At 45.7% G+C, this 24,243-nt stretch overlaps 1 protein-coding gene across 1 annotated transcript in view; it reads left to right on the top strand.

The window, feature by feature from the left end:
• The window catches only part of LOC122941307, a 162,240-nt gene that overhangs the window by 46,114 nt on the left and 91,883 nt on the right, over nucleotides 1–24,243 (top strand). Inside the window, exon 10 of the mRNA XM_044298430.1 lies at nucleotides 3,110–3,248. Coding sequence (XP_044154365.1) covers nucleotides 3,110–3,248 — 139 coding nt within the window. The remainder of the gene's footprint in view (nucleotides 1–3,109; nucleotides 3,249–24,243) is intronic.

The raw sequence follows: 24,243 nt of genomic DNA, 5'->3' as shown, positions 1-24,243 counted from the left end.
AATAAATGACTCCCTTTATGTTTTGAAGGATGGTACATGTAGACATATTATACAATCTATCAATATGCTTTCAGTATGAATACCAGTTGGAACCTTTAAATGTTTACTCCTGGAGAATAAAAATCTGTCCAGCAGGTTCATGGCTGATACACATAGATGGGCTCCTGCCACAAATGCCAGAATCAGAGATAAATCTGATCATGTCACTCTAACCCCTTAGATTTCTCAGTTAATAGCCACTGAAGCATCAAAGTGGTTAAACAGAGGGAAAACATTCCCTCCATCAACCTTCCCACCCATCCTACAACATGCAATTGTGAAGTTGCTAAGAAAAGCCTTCAGATGACATCTTTGAAAGCCTACTAAGCCCTGTCAAAAACAGTCCACGTCCTTCAGGAGTTAATGCTGCTTGTTTAAAGGTGGTCATACACATAAGAGTAATTTTGGCCAAACCTGCCCATTTCATCAGGGCCTGCTGACCATCTAATACATATGTAATGCATGGTAGCAGATTATTTCCCTTCTCCTCATTAAAAACATGCATGATTGGCTGAGCATTCATATATATGGAGGAATTGGATGGAATAGTTGTCAGTAGTCAGACACAGAATTGTGATAAGGAAGAGTGGGTAACAGCAGATCTCCAAAAAAAAGTATAAACAAAAAGTTGAACTTTAAGGGATTTTTTTTTAGAGTGTACACTATATGGACAGAAGAGGAAAAGAGATTTTGTCCAGCTTGTACTTGTGGTAATCCAAGGCTTCTTTATTGAAAATTCAGTATAAAATCCAGGTACAGAAAGCAGAGTCTACATGTTTCGGGCACAATGCAATCTTAGCCCTTACTCATGACCGGGCTAAGATTGCATTGTGCCCGAAACATGTAGACTCTGCTTTCTGTACCTGGATTTTATACTGAATTTTCAATAAAGAAGCCTTGGATTACCACAAGTACAAGCTGGACAAAATCTCTTTTCCTCTACACTTCCGTATTTCTCCTGATTCGGGTGAAGGAGCTGTTCCGTGCTATACCAGTGGAATCCCTGGCAGGTGAGAGCTGCTCAATACTTCTGTTTTCTTCACTATATGGACAGAAGTACAGTATTGGGACATGCCTCTTAATAATTGAATTCAGGTTTTTTCATTCAGTCCTATAAGCACAGGTGTATAAAATCCAGCCTTTGGCTGTGCAGTCTGCCTTGACAAAAATTCTGTTGAAGAATGGCTCATTCTCAATAAATTCCATTGTGGTACTGTAATAGGATGCAGCAGTGGCAACAAGTACATTTGTGAAATTTCTTCCATCCTAAATATTCCACCATCAACTTTGAGTGGTGTTATTGTAAAGTGGAAGTTTTTAGGAACCATAAGAACGCACCCATGAAGTGGTAGAGCATGTAGGGTCGCTGAGTGCTGAGGAGCATAGTGCATAAAAGCCGCCAACGCTCTTCTGACTCAGTAACTGCAGAGCTCCAAACCGCCTCTTGCATTAACATCAGCACAAAAACTATGCACTGGAAGCTTCATGGCTTTTCATATCTGAGCAGCTGCATGGAAACCTTGCATCAGCAAGCACAATACCAATTGTTGGATGGAGTGGTGTAAAGTATACCACCACTGGACTCTAGAGCAGTGGAAACATGTTCTGTGGAGTGATGAATTACACCTTTCTATCTGACAATCTGATGGAAGAGTCTTGGTTTGAGGAATACCAGGAGAACGCTATCTGTCTATCTGCCTGACTGCATTGTGACAAGTTTAATGGAGGAGGGATAATGCTGTGAGGTTGCTTTTCATGGATTATCCCAGACCCCTTAGTTTCATAGAAAGAATCTTAATGTTTCAGCATACCAAAACATGTTGGATAAGTGTATGGTTCCAACTTTATTGGAACTGATTGGGTAAAGTCCTTTTCTGTTCCATCATGACTGCACCCCAGTGCACAAAGCAAGGTCCATAAAGACATGGTTGGTTGAGTTTTGGTGTGAAATAACTTGACTGGCCACACAGAGCCCTGAACTCAACCCCATCAAACACCTTTGGGATGAATTAGAACAGAGATTGTAAGCCAGGTACTCTCCTCTAACATTAGTGTCTGACCTTACAAATGCTCTTCTGGATGAATAATTCCCATAGACACACTCCAACATCTTGTAGAAAGCCTTCCCAGAAGAGTGAAAGATGTTTAGCTGCAAAGGTGGGACCAACTCCATACTAATGCCTATGGATTAAGAATGTGATGTCACAAAAGCTGCTGTAGGAGTAATGTGTGGGTGTCCCAATACTATTGTTAATATACTGTATTTTCTATGTTAATCCTTTTACGCACCATGCTATAAATGTATGTTGGTGCAGCACATGCTTATGCAGCTCTGTGATGGTTCTGGCTCTGAACCTGTGCCCATGCCATCGCTTGCAGGTGCCAATTGTATTATACAGCTGGCATCCTGCTCTGATTGCCAGGATTGGAGATAATTCTGATCCCAGCAGTTTAGCCCCTTAGATGTTGTCAATGTATCTAAGTGGTTAGTGAAAGGGAAAGTCTCCCTCTCTCGCCTCATCTCACCCCATGATAACTCCGTACCGAGAGGATGCCATGGCAGCTGGGTCGCCGAACAATGGCTCCCAGGCCTACCATGCAAAGACACCTATAGGCATTATATCAGTTATTACTGTAGTTCACATAATACACTGGAATACAGAAGTATTCCAGAGTGTTATATGAGCGATCAGAAGATCGCAGAAAATGTGTTTAGAAAAAAAATATTAAGTAAAAAAAAAATCATCCTTTTTCATGAAAATTTGCTTACATGAAAATATATAAAAAATATACAGTACATGAATATACATAACGCTACAAAAACCCATAGAATAAAATGAGTAACATTTTTATTTCTTACAGTAATTCCGATCCCAAACATAAAAGCAATGTGCCAGGTGTATGATTCAGTCGACACCATAGGCAATGGCATGGGCCCATCTCCTGACGTAATACCACATCATTTCTTACAAAAATGTAAGAAATAAGGGCAAATACCTTTTCCCGGTAATATATGTTGTACACATGAAATATTTTTAATTAATATAATTATATAAACATTTTTTTATAGATCTTTGAAAAAAAATACACAGAGGCTTGCATAGTGTTCTTCTATCAAATCTGCTCTTCAGTCAGAGACAAACATCAGGAAACGTATCTTGATGTGGTGGAACGAGTGACTGAGTATATTCAGGAAAACTACACTAAAGGTAAACCAAACTAAGGGCTCATGCACATGATCGTATTTTCTTTCCATGTCCATTCCGTTTTTTTAGCGGACTGTATGCGGAACCATTCATTTCAATGGGTCTGCAGAAAAGAAGGAAGTTACTCCATGTGCATTCTGTCCGCATGTCTATTCTGCCAAAAAAATTCCTATTGTTGTCCGCATAACGGAGAAGGATAGGACTGTTCTATTAGGGGCAAGCTGTTCCGTTCCACAAAATACGGACTGCACACGGAAGTCATCCAATTCCATATGAATTGATACAGCTAGCATAGAACTCAATGTGAGCTATATAAATCACTATGCAATTAGTTCCCCTAGTGGCAGCTATAGGGAAATAATTTCATTCTATTTGGAAGGTGTATAAGAAACTCAGTGCCAGGACCTCTTTTACCATGTGCTCCATAGCAGTCATGTGGTCAACCTCCATGAAAGGTAAGCCACAGGTTTGCAGTTATTGCAGAGTGGGTCAGTGCCAGCAATACCACATGAAGCTGGTGTGGGAAGGCCAACCTGTGGAATACTGTACTGGACAACTTATGTTTGGGTGAAGAATCCAGATGGGCAGGACGCAAAATACAACAGAAAAGTGCGTTGTAGATTTTGATATGGCTCAGCAGCACAAACCACAGCAAATAATGAATGAATGAATGAAATAAAAAATGCATGATTTACATGTGGTTCTTGCTGTGGAGTTCACCTTCTCTATTACAAATGGTGAACAGTGCGTTGCTGCATAATTTTACATGTTATGCTGGGTTCACACGGGCGAGATTTCCTCGCGGGTACAATGCTTGAGGTGAACGCATTGCACCCACACTGAATCCGGACCCATTCATTTCTATGGGACTGTGCAGATGAGCAGTGATTTTCACGCATCACTTGTGCGTTGCGTGAAAATCGCAGCATGCTCTATATTGTGCGTTTATTTTTACGCAACACAGGCCCCATAGAAGTGAATGGGGCTGCGTGAAAATCGCAAGCATCCGCAAGCAAGTGCGGATGCGGTGCGATTTTCACGCATGGTTGCTAAGATGACAGTCTATTTACTGTATTATTTTCCCTTATAACATTGTTATAAGGGAAAATAATAGCATTCTTTAATACAGAATGCATAGTAGAAGGTCAATTGAGGGTTAAAGAAAATAAAAAAAATTAACTCACCTCCTCCTCTTGATCGCGTAGCAGCAGTCTCTTCTTACATCTTTATTCATGAGCTGCCGGCTAAAGGACCTGTGGTGACGTCACATCATATGGTCCAATCACATGGTCCATCACCGTGGTGATGGACCATGTGATTGGACCATGTGATGAGCTCAGTGACGTCACCACAGGTCCTTTGACAGGTCCTGAAGAAAGAACAGGAGACCGACAGCTACGTGATCAATTAGAGGAGGTGAGTTAATTTTTTAGTTTTTTTAACCCTCAATTGACCTTCTACTAAGCATTCTGTATTAAAGAATGCTATAATTTTCCCTTATAACCATGTTATAAGGGAAAATAATTACATCTACACAACACCGAACCCAAACCTGAACTTCAGTGAAGAAGTTCGGGTCTGGGTACCAAAGTCAGTGTTTTATCACGCGCGTACAAAACGCATTGCACCCAAAACTGACTGCAATTGCGTACCTACTCGCGCGGGTTTGCCACAATGCACCCAGGACGCATCCGGAGCAAAAACATGACGTCCGTGTGAACCCAGCCTTACAGATTTCAATCTCCACTGCAGGTCAAGATATGTTGCAGTTTTTTTACGCAATGTGTGAATGATATTTCTTAAAACACTGCATGTGCCATACGAAAATCCATGATGACAGAAGTATCAGCCATGCGTGAACCCACCCTTACCGCTGCATGTCTTGAATGGAGCACCTGTTTTGTTGCTGATTAGTGTTGAGCTAACTTCTGTTTTCAAGATCGGTGTAGAAGGTTTGGTGTTATTCTTAAAGTGAACCTTGTACACAGAACTTGAAAACAGAAGTTTGCTCAACACTATTGCTGATGCATGCTGGCTTCAGCCAGTTGCTTAATTAGCTCTTCTATGGTATTGTGCGGGTGCTGCCACACGTTGCGGCTGTGCTGCGTTCTGGGTGTGGCATGCGTTTTTTGTAGCAACAACAAACAACTGACTTAAATGGGGTTCTGCAGTTTGTTTAAACTGATGATCTGTCCTCTGGATAGATCATCAGCTTCTGATCGGCGGGGGTCTGACACCCGGGACCACCTCCGATCAGCTGTTTGAGAAGGCAACGGCGCTCCAGGAGCGCCGCGGCCTTCTCACTGTTTACTGCAGGCCCAGTGACGTCACTACTATTATCACTGGCCTGGGCGGGGCTAAGCTCCATTAAAGTGAACAGAGCTTAGCCGCGCTCAGGCCAGTGATACTAGTTGTGACGTCATTGGGCCAGCGGTAAACAGTGAGAAGGCCGCAGCGCTCCTGGAGCCCCGCTGCCTTCTCAAACAGCTGATCGGCGGGTGTCCCGGGGGTCGGACCCCCGCCAATCAGATGCTGATGATCTATCCAGAGGATAGATTATAAGTTTAAACAAACTGCAGAACCCCTTTAAATTACATTAATGTAACTGTATTTTGTAATTAATGTAATTCAGTTTTGCTGTGTTTGATTTGCTTTTTGCTGGAAGAAAACGCAGCATCAACGCAAGTCTGTTGTTACAAAAGCTGCATGCATAAAAAATTTTGCCACACCAAAAATACAGCACAGCCGCGATGTGTCGCAGTACCCTGCCTGACTTTGTAACAGTCCTTTTAGGCCCCTTTCACACGAGCGAGTTTTCCACACGGGTGCGATGCGTGAAGTGAACGCATAGCACTCGCACTGAATCCTGACCCATTCCTTTCAATGGGTTTGTGTACATGAGCGCTTTTTTCACGCATCAGTTCAGCGTTGCGTGAGAATCGCAACATGTTCTTTAGGCCTTATGCACACGACCGTTCTTTTGGTCCGCATCCGAGCCGCAAAAGATGCAGACAGCACTCTGTGTGCTTTCCGCATCCGTTGCTCCGTTCCGTGGTCCGCAAAAAAAAAATAACCTGTCCGTTTTGCGGACAAGAATAGGCAGTTATATTAATGGCTGTCTGCGCCATTCCGCAAATTGCGGAATGCAAAAATTTTATATGGAGCAATAATCAGGCTGATTATTGGGGCTGAGTGTTTGTATTCATGATAATTGGCCTGGGTAAAAGGTGCTGGAGATCATCTAAGGCTACTTTCATACTTGCGTTCAGAGCGGATCCGTCTGAGACGGATCTGCTCATATAATGCAGACGGTGGCTCCGTTCAGAACGAATCCGTCTGCATTATATTGTAAAAAAAATTCTAAGTGTCAAAGTAGCCTCAGACGGATCCGTCCAGACTTTACATTGAAAGTCAATGGGGGACGGATGCGTTTAAAAATTGAGCCATAGTGTGTCATATTCAAACGGATCCGTCCCCATTGACTTACATTGTAAGTCTGGATGGATCCGTTTGCCTCTGCACGGCCAGGCGGACACCCGAACGCTGCAAGCAGCGTTCAGGTGTCCGCCTGCTGAGCGGAGCGGAGGCCAAACGCTGCCAGACTGATGCAGTCTGAGCGGATCCGCCTCCACTCAGAATGCATTAGGGCTGGACGGAAGCGTTCGGGGCCGCTTGTGAGAGCCTTCAAACGGAACTCACAAGCGGAGCCCCGAACGTTAGTGTGAAAGTAGCCTTATCATCGGGTCATCTTGTCTTTCAGATGACACCAAAAGTCATTGGGGGAGATTAACCAAAACTGGTGTAAAAAGGAAAGGCTTAGTTGCCTATTAGTCACTCATAGCAACCAATCCGATTCCACCTTTCATTTTTCAGAGCTCTTTTACAAAATGAAAGATGGAATCTGATTGGTTGCTGAAAGATGGAATCTGATTGGTTGCTATGCAGCCCATAGCAACCAATCCTATTCCACCTTTCATTTTTCAGAGCTCTTTTACAAAATGAAAGATGGAATCTGATTGGTTGCTGAAAGATGGAATCTGATTGGTTGCTATGGGCAACTAAGCCAGTTTTCCTTTACACCAGTTTTGATAACTCTCCTGCATTTTTTTAGAGCAATGTGATTCAGAATTTAACAGGCACTCTGTCACCTGGAGCTGCACATGAAGCAAGTTTTGTTAGTATATAACGTACCTTTAATGAATTAAAATAAAATATATAACACTTAAAATAAAATATATCAAAATACATAAAAATATATATATATAAAAATGGAAGCGTAAAAAAAGAGTAAAAAAAGGTCCACCGTAGGACAGTTAATGATCCTGCAATAGAAAATCCTGCCAGTAGAGGGCGAAGCAGAGATACTTTACAATTGTAAAACTTCTTCGCAGTCCTAGAACTTCATCCAATAAGCTGACTACATCCTGATAGTTCATAAAAGTAATTTAACGATCAAAGAGGCATAATTCAACATTTAGTAGACAAGATTTTTCCTTTTACAATTGAAGCCTGTTCATGATTTTTCACTGTCCATTCAAAGATGATATGTCATAATATGGTAGTGATTCTTAGTTATTGTTGAATATTAGATATTAGTTGATTTCAGTTTATTAGTAGTTAATTGTAGGAAGATGAAATATAGGTATATAATTTTTGGAAACGGCTATATCGCTGTATCAGAATGCTGGCTGCTGGTACGAAGAATTATAATAGATTTGTTAGTGTGTCTCCAAGCAGATACCAAGTTGTTAGTATATGTCCCAGATAGATAAATAATAGTTGTACTTTACCGTAATGGCGATTTCCAGGTGATGTGTTTTACTCACGCCGGTGATCTGCTACGCAGCGTGTCATGTGTTTTTTCGGCATCCCACGTGTTAGATGCTTGTGCCGGGCTTCTATTACATCGCGCTTTACGGACTTCTATTAGAGTGCGCTTCACCTGGATGTCTCTGTTAGAAGAGTGGGTTACATATTATATTGTTGCTCCTGTCGTGTTCTCAAATCAATTAGTACCATACGCGTTCCGGAGGACCCTGCTCCTTCATCAGTGGCTGTCTATCTTTATATTTCTTGTTCGTGCTTTTATATACCCCATGTAGAGGTGGAGCAACATGTAATTATAAAGATTAGTGGATAAAGAGTGGGTAAAAAAAGGTGGAATGGATCTTCTTTTAATCATACTTCATATATAGATAGATCCAGATAGTCAAATTGTCATCATATATCATATATATCTTTTCATTGATATTCTTAACTATATAATGTATAAAATATAGAGTAACATATAACAGGAGCATTAGAATAATGGTAGTAGAATAATGGTACGTATAATAATAACATTAAGTGAAAAGAAGTGGCGCACTGGATTGGTGCTAACAGCTGGAGAGGTGCTCTCAGTAAAAAGGACTCACCCTTCCTTTGATATAATAGAAAAATATAAAACAGATACTTGGCACTCTCTTAATATGGGAACCTCATAGTTTATTAATAATACCGCACATAAACAGTTAATACTTCCCTATTTAAGATAATAAAACATGCAATATAAATGAAAAAATGCAATACAATAAAAAAGATTCCTCAAATGATTGGTACCGATTAGGGATGAGCGAACTCGAACTGTATAGTTCGGGTTCGTACCGAATTTTGGGGTGTCCGTGACACGGACCCGAACCCGGACATTTTCGTAAAAGTCCGGGTTCGGGTTCGGTGTTCGTCGCTTTCTTCGCGCTTTTGTGACGCTTTCTTGGCGCTTTTTGAAAGGCTGCAAAGCAGCCAATCAACAAGCGTCATACTACTTGCCCCAAGAGGCCATCACAGCCATGCCTACTATTGGCATGGCTGTGATTGGCCAGAGCACCATGTGACCCAGCCTCTATTTAAGCTGGAGTCACATAGCGCCGCCCGTCACTCTGCTCTGATTAGCGTAGGGAGAGGTTGCGGCTGCGACAGTAGGGCGAGATTAGGCAGATTAACTCCTCCAAAGGACTTGATTAACTGATCGATCTGCAGCTGTGGATCATTGAGCTGCTGATCCTCAATTGCTCACTGTTTTTAGGCTGCCCAGACCGTTTGTCAGTCACATTTTTCTGGGGTGATCGGCGGCCATTTTGTGTCTTGTGGTGCGCCAGCACAAGCTGCGACCAAGTGCATTTAACCCTCAATGGTGTGGTTGTTTTTTGGCTAAAGCCTACATCAGGGTGAAGCTGTCACACCAAGTGCATTTAACCAGCAATAGTCTGTTCATTTTTTGGCCATATACTAAATCAGGGGCAAGCTGCGCCTGTCACCAAGTGCATTTAACCCTCAATGGTGTGGTTGTTTTTTGGCTAAAGCCTACATCAGGGTGAAGCTGTCACACCAAGTGCATTTAACCAGCAATAGTCTGTTTATTTTTTGGCCATATCCCAGTCTAATTCTGTCACTAAATCCATACCGGTCACCCAGCGCCTAAATACTAGGCCTCAAATTTATATCCCGCTAAATCTGTCCTTAGTGCTGTAGCTGGGCGAGTTATTTAGTGTCCGTTCAAGCACATTTCTTGTTCTGGGTTGAAATACAATTCCCAATTTAGCAATTTCATAATTTAGTGGTTTCTGCTATATCAGAGCTATTTGAAATCTATCCCTAAAAGGGTATATAATATTCAAGGTGCACATTGGGTCATTCAGAATAACTTCACACACACCCGCTACTGTGTATTTCCAAGTCTAATTCTGGCACTAAACCCATACCTGTCACCCAGCGCCTAAATACTAGGCCTCAAATTTATATCCCGCTAAATCTCTCGTTAACGCTGTCCTGTTGTGGCTGGGAAAGTTATTTAGTGTCCGTCAAAGCACATTTTTTGTTCTGGGTTGAAATACAATTCCCAATTTAGCAATTTCATAATTTAGTCGTTTCTGCTATATCAGAGCTATTTGAAATCTATCCCTAAAAGGGTATATAATATTCAAGGTGCACATTGGGTCATTCAGAATAACTTCACACACACCCGCTACTGTGTATTTCTAAGTCTAATTCTGTCACTAAACCCATACCTGTCACCCAGCGCCTAAATACTAGGCCTCAAATTTATATCCTGCTAAATCTCTCGTTAACGCTGTCCTGTTGTGGCTGGGAAAGTTATTTAGTGTCCGTCAAAGCACATTTTTTGTTCTGGGTTGAAATACAATTCCCAATTTAGCAATTTCATAATTTAGTCGTTTCTGCTATATCAGAGCTATTTGAAATCTATCCCTAAAAGGGTATATAATATTCAAGGTGCACATTGGGTCATTCAGAATAACTTCACACACACCCGCTACTGTGTATTTCCAAGTCTAATTCTGTCACTAAATCCATACCGGTCACCCAGCGCCTAAATACTAGGCCTCAAATTTATATCCCGCTGAATTTGAATACAATACATTGGGCCAAATAATATATTTGTTGTTGTGGTGAACCATAACAATGAGAAAAACATCTAGTAAGGGACGCGGACGTGGACATGGTCGTGGTGGTGTTAGTGGACCCTCTGGTGCTGGGAGAGGACGTGGCCGTTCTGCCACATCCACACGTCCTAGTGTACCAACTACCTCAGGTCCCAGTAGCCGCCAGAATTTACAGCGATATATGGTGGGGCCCAATGCCGTTCTAAGGATGGTAAGGCCTGAGCAGGTACAGGCATTAGTCAATTGGGTGGCCGACAGTGGATCCAGCACGTTCACATTATCTCCCACCCAGTCTTCTGCAGAAAGCGCACAGATGGCGCCTGAAAACCAACCCCATCAGTCTGTCACATCATAAAAATGAACCAGGCATGGATCCCACAGGACCTGTCCGTCCCTTGTCCAGATTAGACATTAACTACCTCCCCATAACCATATATTATTGGACTCCAGGGCACTTCCTCATTCAATCCTATTTTTATTTTCATTTTACCATTATATTGCGAGGCTACCCAAAGTTGAATGAACCTCTCCTCTGCCTGTGTGCTAGGCCTAAATATATGCCAATGGACTGTTGCAGTGGTGGCTGACGTGAAGCCTCATTCTCTGCTATGACATGCAGACTGATTCTCTGCTGACATGAAGACAGATTCTCTGTTACGGGACCTCCCTCCTCTGCCTGGGTGCTGGGCCTAAATATATGCCAATGGACTGTTGCAGTGGTGGCTGACGTGAAGCCTCATTCTCTGCTATGACATGCAGACTAATTCTCTGCTGACATGAAGACAGATTCTCTGTTACGGGACCTCTCTCCTCTGCCTGGGTGCCGGGGCCTAAATATCTGAGAATGGACTGTTCCAGTGGTGGGTGACGGGAAGCCAGATTCTCTGCTATGGAACCTCTCTCCAATTGATTTTGGTTAATTTTTATTTATTTAATTTTTATTTTAATTCATTTCCCTATCCACATTTGTTTGCAGGGGATTTACCTACATGTTGCTGCCTTTTGCAGCCCTCTAGCTCTTTCCTGGGCTGTTTTACAGCCTTTTTAGTGCCGAAAAGTTCGGGTCCCCATTGACTTCAATGGGGTTCGGGTTCGGGACGAAGTTCGGATCGGGTTCGGATCCCGAACCCGAACATTTCCGGGATGTTCGGCCGAACTTCTCGAACCCGAACATCCAGGTGTTCGCTCAACTCTAGTACCGATCACACATAGAGTAAAACAAATAAAATAGAATATATATAAAAATATATAAATATATATAGAATGTCTCTGGGTATTTAAGGGGTGAAACAAGATCTCCAATTTGCTGTCCCTCCAACTGAATTTGGATGTAGGAAAGGTCGTTTATGGGAGTGTTGTATAAGTCCTCCCCAGACCGAAATAGCGATATAGTTGCAGTGATCTATTAAAGCGGCGTCCCGCAATTACTCACTGTTTCGCTGTACACTGTGCACTGACCACTGAGGAAGGGGTAACAATAGACCCCGAAACGCGTTTGGTGCTAGGACCCCTGGATGGACTTGGACTCTGTGCGCTATTACACCGCCCGCATCAAAATTACTCCTGTCTTCAACTGCAGACCCTACACGCACTTCTGAGGACAGGCTGTAAGAGTCTATCACGCTCACCTATACAGCAAGCTCAGCGTGGTACAAGGAGTCTGTAAACTTACCCAAGTGCCGGCTCTTAGACCTACGGAGCGGCGCCGGGAAGACAGCAAAGGGAGTGTGACCATCAGCGAACATCCCTGAATTACAACACGGACATAGCGGCGGATGCACAAGTGTACAGCGAAACAGTGAGTAATTGCGGGACGCCGCTTTAATAGATCACTGCAACCAGGCTCGGACTGGCCCACAGAGGTACAGGGGAATCCCCCGGTGGGCCCCTGAGCAAGGTGGGCCCCTAGTCTCTCACCCCCTGCACAAGTGGCACATAACACAGTAGATTTACTGCACTACATACATATATTCAATGTACAGCCCCTCAACCAGCCTATGTTCATATAAAAAACTTGTTAGATTATTTATTATATTTGAATGTATTTGTACGGTGGGCCCCCAAAATAAATTTTACTGGTGGGCCCTAGGCATCCCAGTCCGACACTGACTGCAACTATATCGCTATTTCGGTCTGGGGAGGACTTATACAACACTCCCATAAACGACCTTTCCTACATCCAAATTCAGTTGGAGGGACAGCAAATTGGAGATCTTGTTTCACCCCTTAAATACCCAGAGACATTCTATATATATTTATATATTTTTATATATATTCTATTTTATTTGTTTTACTCTATGTGTGATCGGTACCAATCATTTGAGGAATCTTTTTTATTGTATTGCATTTTTTCATTTATATTGCATGTTTTATTATCTTAAATAGGGAAGTATTAACTGTTTATGTGCGGTATTATTAATAAACTATGAGGTTCCCATATTAAGAGTGCCCAGTATCTGTTTTATATTTTTGTATAATAATAACAGTCATGATACATTTAAATATCTCTTATCATATCTTTTCAAATATTATAGAAAAATATTCAAGTGTAAATGAAGTTGCAGGCACAAATGGAGAAAATGAATAAGAAGATGAAAAAAAAATAACCACTGGGATAACCCCTTTAAGTCCTGCTACTGTATAGTATCCCTACCATCAGTGGAGAAAGCTAAGTCATGTGATGATGTCATTACAGGTCCTGCAAAACTAGTAAAGGAACTGCACAATTAATGGTGTAGTTCCTACCAGGACATGGCATGATATCATCTTCAGCATCACAGGTTCTGTAGAACTAGAAAGAGAACTGCACAGAGCATGGTGTAGTTCCCTGATTAGATAGAAGCATCCGCCAGGACCTATGATGACATCATCATCATCACAGGTCCTGTACATCTAGTAAAAAACTGCACAGCCCATTATCACAGGTACTTCAACCACAAACAGCATGGAAGATGAGCTCTCCACTGAGACTAGAATGGAGTGGTAAGAGGAGGTCCTCCTCCTCCTTCTTTCTCTTTATTTGCCACCCACCCCACTCCCTATTCACATATATATATATATATATATATATATATATAGTACTGCAGACAGTTACAACCACTTTTACATCGTGAACCTCACACAATAACCATAATATATAACTGACCACATATATCTGTACACACTGCATCTATAATCAACTGCTCTATATACTATTAATATATATATATATATATATATATATATATATTGCAGTATATATATGCATATATAGTGAGACAGTGACTGGAAAAGTAGTAGAGAATCGTTATATTTTCCCTAGGTTTATTTCATATACCATGTACTAGGCTACAGGAGTTGGATATCTTAACTAGGAAAGCTGGGTGAGAGATCAGAAATCCAGGAAAGATGGTCTGCCTTAGCAAAACATAGTTTGCTGAGGACTTTGGGTAAATGGTGTTGTAGGGCCTGGATTTTAATGGAACGAGGATGCAGGTTGGTAGTGGGGTTCCTCATTCCCTTCCTGTACAGAACAGGTTTCCTATAGAGCTCTCAGCCAGGTGATGGAGCTCAGCTCATTTCTGGGCTATAAAGGTTTGGACTATGAGCATGTCTATGTGGGGGACTGGTTGAACCGACTGGCTTTCACAATTGCTGCTGAAGTCTGCTTAACAACAAAAAGGATACTCTGAGTTTATTTTGATTTGTGTCGTGTGGCTGGTAGTAGGCCGCCCGTATAGAAAGGGTGATTTTATGTTTAGTTAGTGTTCAGCCGAGCAGAAATGTATTTCATGTTTTGCCTTAATGTAAAAGGCCTTATATTTTGCTTGTGGATGAGAATAAAGAAAACAGGCAAATCCCTGTGTGAACTGTGCCATTGTGTCACTGTCTCTGACTGCTGTGCCTACCACTATTGAGCTGACCCCCACAATATATATTTCAGGAAGGCACAAGGGTCAGTCGTTGATGGAAGGTATGTGTCACCGAGATTCCTGGCCTCGGTGAAGTAAGAGCCGGTATTTTCAGGTGTCAGCGGCAGGTAATGCTGATTGACACTTTACTATTTTAGTATGGCTGTATAGCTGATCTGGGACAGGTCTTACTGGGGATAGGCAAAGTGCTGGGTGGGTAACTACTCCCCGCGTTCCAGGCTGGATCTTGGTTTTGGGCCATAAAACACAGGCAGCACTTTCAGGTGGTGTGGATTACTCCTCTCTGACAGTGGAGCTCTGTCAGTCTCTGTGTTGGGACCTGGGAGTTTGGGCCTGGATTAAGGGTCCATTCACACATCCGTGTGTGTTTTGCGGATCCACAAAACACGGACAACGGCAATGTGCGTTCCGCATTTTGCGGACCGCACATTGCCGGCACTAATAGAATATACCTATTCTTGTCCGCAATTGAATAGGACATGTTCTATTTTTTTGGGGAACAGAATTGAAGACCCAGAAATGAATGGGTCCGCAATTCCGTTCCGCAAAATGCGGAACGAAATTGCGGGTATGTGAATGGGGCCTAAGGCCTGCTACCTTGTTGGTGTGAAAGCAGGTAGATTCTGCTTTGTCCAAGGACTTCTTCTTTGCTGCCTGGTGTGAACGAACACCAGAATCACAAGGTGACTGTTTTCCTTGAAACTGACTTTTTGTTTTGTTACTTACTTAATGTGTGAATAAACTCTGAACTGTTTAATTTAAAGACTTTGTTGTTGCCTCTATATGGTACAGCCGGACTAGAGCGCAGCCTAAGGGGAGGCTGCCATGATAAGTTTAGGGGACGAGGGGACGGTAGTTTTAATTAGAGCAAGGAAAGGTTAAGTCAGGAAGGGGGGCTGGGTTAGGTTAGGGCGGAGCATTAGGTTTTTAAGGGGGGAGCGAAGCGGGAAAATAGGCGCCATTTTTTAGAGCAGGAGAAACTAGCTGAGGTGCGCACGCTTACTGTAATGGAGGCTATCCTGGACCGTTTGCGGGAGGCGGCGGAATCGCGGGGACCGGAGTGGTTGGAAGTGCAGGTCGTGGGCCTGCTTGGTGGGGAGGCTGCGGGCACAGTCGGCTCAGCGCCGGAGGGCAGACGGCCGCGGCAGGCACGGCCGCTGGCGCGCCTTAGCCCGAGCAAAACCCCACGGGCTCGGTGCCGCATTGGGAGCCCCTCTAGGGACCCTCCACGCCGGGGAGGCTCGGCACGCACTCCTGGGGCAGTCTCCCGGCGTGGGAGGAATCCTGCAGTACGGCGGAGCTCAGCGCAGGGCAGGGGTACCCCCCCCTGCCCTCCCCAGCAGGCGGCGAAGGATCCGGACCGGGACCTGCTGGATCTCTCCCCTCGCCTGGGGATGAGGTGCCGGCGCGGCGGGGGAGTGTGCTTCAGAGCGAGTGCGGGGCTGGGCTGTCTTCTGGCAGGCAGGGGCCCAGGCCTTGGGACACAGATAGGAGCGCTGGCAGGTGGCAGGAGGAGGAGCGCTTGTCACCTTCATCAGGCGCACCCAGTACCGTGGACGCTGGGGTGCAGGGATCCGGGTCTTCTGTGGTGTCGGCGCATGAGGACGAGGCCTTGCTGAGACGGAATCGGCTGGATGCAGGAGAAACGGCTGCGGGGTTCACAGCGCCCGGGCAGCCAGGTAAGACTTCTGGGGGACCCTTGTGTGTGGTGGATAGTGCTCCTGGGGGGGTGGGGGCGGGGGGGAGTCAGAGGGAGCTAGTTGGGGGGCTGAGTCAATTGTTGGGGAGCCTGGTGGGTTGGGTTGCTGGGCTTGGGAAAACGGGTTTGTCCCCATTGCCGGCTTGGGGGGTTGGGGGGGGCCCGGGGTGTCGGGTCAAGGGGGGTCCGGGGTTGCCAACTCGCAGGTGCAGGGGGGGGGGAGTCGGTGTCGGTGCAGACGCAGGCTGGGGGTGAGGATGAGCGGCGGAGGGTGGATGATTCGGCGCAAGGGGAGGTGTATGTCTGTTTTGAGGGCCCGCTGGGGGCGCATTTGAAGATGGACGTGAGGGAGCGGATTTGGAAAGGGGAGTATATTGAAATTTTTTCCTTTTTGCCGTTAGAGAGGTTTCAGTTGGATAGGGCGCGGCGGGATGAGGGGAGGAAGGAGGAGGACGAGAAACGCAGATATCGGCTGATTCCGCGTACCTTTGCTAACTGGCTGCAGGCATTTGCCATTTTGGCGAGTGTCATTGGGGAAAAGGCTACGGGTGCTGCTCCGCGCTTTTTTGTTATATGGATGCTATTGGGGAGGCGTATCGGGTGTATGGGGGCGTGGGTTGGCTGCGCTATGATGAGCAGTTTAGACAGAGGAAGGCGGTCCGCCCGAATATACGGTGGGACCATAAAGATATTGGTTTGTGGATGTGGGTGATGGCGCCGGGGCGGCAGGGGCAGTCCTTTCGGGGGGACACAGGTGGCGGGGCGTTGCAGTCCGGATTGTCAACGACTGCGGCGAAGGGGCTGTGCTTCCTGTTTAATGAGGGGAACTGCAAGTTCGGAACGAAGTGCAAGTTCAAGCACGAGTGCACTTCTTGTGGGGGTGCCCATGGGGCGTCCAGATGTTTTCGGGGGGGGGGGGGGGGTAGGCCGAGGGGAGGGGATTCGGGTGGCAAAGGGGGTGACGCCGGTGCGGGTGGGAAGGATGGAGCCGTTTTTATATAGGTATCCGGTTTGGTCTGCAGCTCAGTTATTGTTAGAGGGTTTTGAATTTGGGTTTCGTATCCCGTCGGAGGTCGGCCCGACTCCTTTTACGGGGAAGAATTTGCGTTCGGCGGGGGAACATGCGGAGGTTGTGTCGGAGAAGCTGGCGAAGGAGGTGTTGTTGGGGCGTATGGATGGGCCATTTGAGTCCCCGCTGTTTGCGGATTTTAAAGTTTCGCCGTTGGGGGTGGTGCCGAAGAAGGAGCCGAACAAGTTTCGGCTGATCCACCACTTGTCATTTCCGAGGGGGGCGTCGGTCAATGAGGGTATTAATCCGGAGCTGTGTTCAGTGGTCTATACCTCATTTGATGCGGCTGTGGAGTGGGTGCGGCAGTTGGGCCCGGGCGCTTTGCTGGCGAAGACGGACATTGAGGCGGCGTTCCGGCTACTCCCGGTGCACCCGGATAGCTTACATCTATTGGGGTGTTATTGGGATGGGGGGTTTTACGTGGATAGGTGTCTGCCGATGGGCTGTTCTTTGTCTTGCGCCTATTTTGAGGCTTTCAGCTCCTTCTTGGAGTGGGTGGTGGTGGATGTTTCGGGTTGTAAGTCGGTCATGCACTACTTGGATGACTTTTTGTGTTTGGGCCCTGCGGGTTCACGGTTGTGTCGGCTGTTGCTGTCTACAATACAGTCGGTGTTTGCATCCTTTGGGGTGCCGCTGGCGGAAGGGAAGACGGTGGGGCCCACGATGGAGTTGAGTTTTTTGGGAATTGTGTTGGATACGGTGGCGATGGAGTGCAGGTTGCCGGAGGATAAGTTCTGCGATTTGAGGGCGGAGGTGGGTAAGGCGAGTAGGTCGGTTAAGATTCATTTGCGGGATTTACAATCATTGTTGGGGAAGTTGAATTTTGCGTGTCGCATTATGCCCATGGGGCGCATTTTTTGTAGGAGGTTAGCGGCTGCGACCGCGGGGGTGACGGCTGCGCATCATTTTATTAGATTGAGGCGTGATCTGCAGGGGGATTTGGAGGTGTGGGCTAGGTTTTTGGCGGAATTCAACGGGAGGGCTTTGGTGTTGGGGGATGCGGTGGATAGCGTGGATTTTGATCTGTTCTCTGATGCGGCGGGGGGGGGGCTTGGTTTCTGGGTCTATTGTAACGGGCAGTGGTGTGCGGACCGCTGGCCTGAGTCGTGGGGGGAGCGAGGTTGGGTTAGGAATGTGGCATTGTTGGAGCTTTTCCCTATTGTGTTGGCATTTGAATTGTGGGGGGATAGGTTTCGTGATAAAAAGATAAGGTTTCATTGTGACAACATGGGGGTGGTGCAGGCTATTAATAGCTTGACGGCTTCGTCCCCTCCGGTGGTTAGGTTGTTGCAGCATATGGTTTTGCGTTGCTTGGCATTAAATGTTTGGGTGGTGGCGGTTCATGTGCTGGGGGTCTCTAACGGTATTGCGGATGCTCTTTCTCGTTTGCAGTGGGAGCGGTTTTGGCAGTTGGCGCTGGGGGCGGAGGTCATCGGTTTGGAGTGTCCGGGTATGCTGTGGGAGATCTTGGAGGTACTGTGAGCAGGCTTTTCAGGGCTTCTCCGGCGGAGGGTACGTGGGCTGCATATGAGGGAGCGTGGGACAGTTGGGTGAGTTGGTGTGGCATGCTGGGTGTAGGGGTGGATGCGGGTGAAGGGCCCTTGGTGTTATTTTTGGGGTGGAAGAAGGAAGAGGGGTGGTCGGTGGCTCAGGTGAATAGGTGTATGTCGGGTTTAGCTTTTGGTTTCAAATGGCGGGGATTGGAGGATTGCACGAAGACTTTTATGGTGCGACAGGTGCTGAAAGGTTGGCGACGGGGGGGGGGGGGGGGGGGCGGACGGAAGATCGGCGGTTCCCAGTTTCGTTTGGGTTGTTGTTGGATCTCGGGGTTAGGTTGGAGGTGGTCTGTAGGTCAGTGGCGGAGGTGAGGTTGTTCAAGGCGGCGTTTTCACTGGCTTTCTTTGGGGCGTTTAGGTTGGGGGAGTTGGTTAGTAGGAGTGTTAGTTGTGCTGGGGGGTTAAGGGATCAGGATGTGCGGGTATTGGAGGATAGGGTGGTGGTGTGGTTGCCCAAGTCTAAGGTGGATCAGGAGGGGCGTGGGTGTAGCATCTGTTTGTTCGAGGTGCCGGGCTGCGGAATGTGTCCGGTGGTTTGTTTGCGGGAGTATAGGGTTGGTAGGGGGGCATGCGCGGCTCCGTTTTTGAGGCATGAGTATGGGTCGTTTTTGTCCAGATTCCAGTTTGTGGCGGTTTTGAAGAGGTGTTTGGGGGAGTTGGGGGTAGATCCGGGGTGCTATACGGGTCACTCCTTTCGGATTGGGGCAGCTACGGAGGCGGCGCGGTTGGGGTTGAGTGAGGAGGTTATTAAGAGGATTGGGAGGTGGGAGTCAGGTAGATTTCGTTCATATGTGCGTTTGGGCCGGCGGTGAGGGTGGCGGTGTTTTCGGTGGTTGTTAAGAGTTAACGAGGTGGTGTTTTTGTGCTTGTTTTTGTTTCAGGTGTTCCCCCGGTGTTGGTGTGGATTATGGGACATTCGTTTGTTTTTTTGGGAGCATTGAGGGCGGATGTTAGGCCGAACGGTCGTCAGTTGGGTTTCGATAGGGAGGTGGCGTCTGTCCGGTGGCTGGGGCAACGAGGTATGTTGTGGGGGGGAGTTTTGAGGGAGGTTCATCGTTTTGTTCAGCTGGACAGGCCTCCGGATGTATTATTTTTACACACTGGTGGGAATGATTTGGGTATGAAGCCGGTGAGGGAGCTTATACGGGACATTAAGTTTGACCTGTTACGTTTGTGGTTATTGTTTCCCAGGATGGTAGTGGTGTGGTCGGATATAGTTCCCAGACGCCGTTGGCGGGAGGCGCGATCAGTAAGGATCAATAAGGCCCGGATTAAAGTTAACAGGGCGGTGGGAAAGTTTGTGGTGCGGAATGGGGCGGTCGTGGTACGGCATTTTGATTTGGAGACGGGAGTCGGTGAATTTTGGAGGGCGGATGGGGTTCACCTCAATGCAGTGGGCATTGACCTGTGGTCGTTGGGGCTGCAAGGTGGGGTTGAACGAGCATTGGGGGTGTGGAGGGCCGCGCAAGCTTGAGGTGGTAGGTCAAGTTGCGCGTCGGTGGCGGTAGGTGGTCCTGGAAGACGCTGGTAGGGCTTGGTGTTTGTGGATGGGAGGGCCTCAATTGGTGGGGCTGGACTCCCAGGTATGGAAAATTGGTGGGTTTCAGTGGGGTGACCATCACTCGGTGTCTTCCGAGCTGGAGTGATACGGCTGGAGGCAAGGTGGCTTGACCCGGTGTTTGGGTCATCAGCTGGAATCGGGGGGCTTCTAGGACCTCCTTCGTCAGGTATAGGATTATTATATATATGTATATGTTTATATATATATACATTTATATTGCAATTTTATGTTATGTTTGTATTAATAAAAGGCTTCTGTGGCCATTTAATTCCAAGATAAGGCTCCGTGTTATTCTTGGGGGGAGTTTGGGTAGGGGTAAGGTAAAATGATCATAGGAATGTGGGGAAGTGAGGACCCGAGGTAATTCCCCAATAACGTTATCATGCGTCCGCTAACCTGCCTATCAGAGCGAACCCCCACAGTGTAATAGATGCAGTGACACAGGTATGTAGTATACCCAGCAGTGTTCTGATATATGATGTATAATACATGCAGTGTGTACAGATATATAGCATAAACAGCTGTGTACTGATATGTGAGGTATGAGGTTAATAGATGTAGTGTGTACTAAAAAAATATATACAGCAGTGTACTGATATGGGAAGTGCGAGTTATAATATATGCACTGTGTACATATATATATTATATACAAAAGTGTACTGATATGTGAGATATTACATATAATACATGCAGTGTGTACAAATATACAGTATACAGCAGTGTACTGATATGTGAGATATGATTATAATACATGCAGTGTGTATAGATATATAGTATACCACAGTGTACTGATATGTGAGATATTAGATAAAATACATGCAGTATGTACAGATATGTAGTATACCACAGTGTACTGATATGTGAGATATTAGATGTAATTTATACCTCATACCTCACATATCAGTACACTGATAGCCATGAACAGGTGCTGGGAGGGGCTATGAATGGGGCATGGGGGCCCAATTTAGATTCTTGCTATGGGGCCCAGTGATTTCTATGTTCACCTCTGTGCTCAGAAACAGTAATTTTCCATGGGATCGAGTGATCACTGTATGGATCGCTTGTTCTCACACAGCAGAGCCACTCATGGTCAAACAATTATAGGGAACATTTAGTTTGTTTGTTAATTTCCATATATATTGGTCCGTGTGAAAGGACACCAGTTACAGCTCCTGACCCATCTGTTTTAGTAACTACTTGCATTTCCCATATAATAATCCTGAAGGATCTATTCTTACGACTTTGTGTTTTGCCATTCCTGTACTATTCCTGCTAGAAGTTTACAAATACATTTCTAGCAGTAAAGGTACTGATGGGTGTTACTGGTAGTGGGTGTGTCCAATCAGTGCTGCTGGTGTCAGACATGGGTATGTCTGACACCAGCAGCACTGATTGGACACACCCACTACCAGTAACACCCATCAGTACCTTTACTGCTAGAAATGTATTTGTAAACTGAGACTCCCCCTCCCCCCAACTTGTAACATCCATTTGTACCTTTGCTGCAAGCTGTTGGCAATTCATTCATTCATTCATTAATATCTTCTAATAGAAATAACAAAGAAATGGCACAACATAGGGTCACATGAATAGATGCTCCAGGATTGTTGTTACATGGGGAATCCAAGTAGTTCAGACATGTCAGAAGAGGTGACAAGTCCTCTTTAAAGGGGGTTTTGCCACTTCAGCAAATAACATTTATTATGCAGAGAAACTTTCCATGGTTACGACCACCCTGCAGTCCACGGCAATGCACGGCAATGGCCATGGGTCCCTTAAAGCAAGTGTTTTTCGTGACGCCAGTTGCAGTGAAGCAACAAGGGCACAGGGCCCCTTTTTAGTGATACTGTAGTAGATGGTACTCAGGTGTAAGAATGCCAGAGTGGTGTAGGGTGGCCTAAATGTCCCTTAATGTTGGTGCACGTGTCACGGGGCTCCTACCTGGATACACTGGAACCCAGGCGTTGTTGTCCGAAACAGAGCAAATAGGGGTTGTTGATGAAGGAGATAGAGAAATAAATTGAGTCTAGACTTTGTGATGAAGTTCAGTAACAGCTTTACTTGAATAAATGTTTACAGACTTAAACGGTTTACAGACTTTATCTTGGTTCCCAGCAGGCTTTAGCATGTAACTCTGCAGCAGGCAAACTCCTCTCTGCTATATCTGTTGCTCTCTGGCTCTGCTATACTGACAGGCTTAAATAGAGTCTCTGTTTCTGCAGGATGCTGCAACTTCTCTCTGTAGTCTGACTCTAGCTTTATGCAGGGAACTCTCCTCCTGGCTTCAGAGGCTTTAAGCTGTGGCCTCTACATCCAGCAGAGCTGAAGGTGCTCTAGCTGGCCTAGACAAGGCACGTCCAGCAGGGACATGCACCTGCTTCGTTCCCCTAGCAGGGGGTTAGCTAAACTGCAACTTCTAACTAGCTGGCCCCTTCCCTTCTTAGAGAGAGGGTGAGAATGGAAAGAAGGATTCCATTCTCTCCAAGTGTAGCTCTGCCAGACTTGCTGCCACCTTCTGGTGAAACACGTACATTACCTTATAACATAACAGTTGCAAAATAGATAAAGCACATTGTGAAGGACCTGCAATAAAGACACAGATGACATGATATTAGCCCATTAGAGATAGTAGCAGGGTGAAGAAGTAGGAATGCCACTCTGGGGTATTACACACACTATAGAGAAAAGTACCAGCCTATGTGAGCTCCCACCGTCCCGGCTGGCATTTTTTCTTATAGTGTGCAAGCATGACCACCGATGATGGATTACAGGGTGGTTGTAATTATGGAAAGAAGCAGTGTTTAATGTGATGGGAAAAAATGAACCAAGCCAGCAAAGGAGACAATATGGATAATAACAATAGGTGACTTGTATTAACTTTCTCTACATCACATTATACATTGCTTGTTTCCATGGTTACAACCACACTGTAATCCAGCAGCGTTGGCTGTGCTTGTACTATAAGAAAAAATGCCAGCCTCTGGTGGCCGGGACCGTGGGAGCTCACGTAAGCTGGTACTTTTTCTATAGTGTGCAAGCACAGCCATGCTGCTGGACTGCAGGGTGGTCGTAACCATGGAAACTTTCTCGGCATTAAAAAATGCTATTAGCTGAAGTGGCAAAACCCCTTTAAGGCAGCTTTAGATTTTACCCAGGATATAAGTAGTATGCAGACTTCTAACACATACGGTAAGTTGCAACCTGAGCCTCCCCCACCAATTGTCAGGTTCTGTGCGTGTGAGAGTGCAGTAAGCGATGAAGCTTTGTGAGCTTAAAAGTCCAAGTATAGCTTATCTTAAAGTTTAACAAACAAAACAGGTACGTTCCAGCACGCAAGAAACGAGGTCAAAAGGTAGTCACGTATGGCACCTGAGACATTAGCAGGAAAGTCGGGACGCATATAAAGGGTATTTCCATACGAGCTATATTATCGAAAGGGGTGGTGGTTAATCTGACTTCACTGTAACCCTTTTCTCCATCTGAGGGTTACATGTGACAAAGAATGTCCATTGTACTTAGAGTTTTTTTTTTCCAAGACTTACGTATACGCTGATGACCTATCCTCTAGATAGGTCATCAGTATCTGACAGTGGGGGTCCGACACCCGATCAGCTGTTTGACAAGACAGCGGCGCCAGCAGTAGCACCGCAGCCTTTTTACAGCTTTCCCTGGTCCAATCATGACACGCTCATCTAGTAGCATCTCATTCCCATAGAAGTGAATGGGGCTGAGCTGCGATACCAAGCACAGCCGCTATACAATGTAT

The sequence above is a fragment of the Bufo gargarizans genome, chromosome 6, assembly GCF_014858855.1.
Source record: "Bufo gargarizans isolate SCDJY-AF-19 chromosome 6, ASM1485885v1, whole genome shotgun sequence".
NCBI classification, from domain to species: Eukaryota; Metazoa; Chordata; class Amphibia; order Anura; family Bufonidae; genus Bufo; species Bufo gargarizans.
This window is presented reverse-complemented; position numbering and strand designations above follow the sequence as displayed.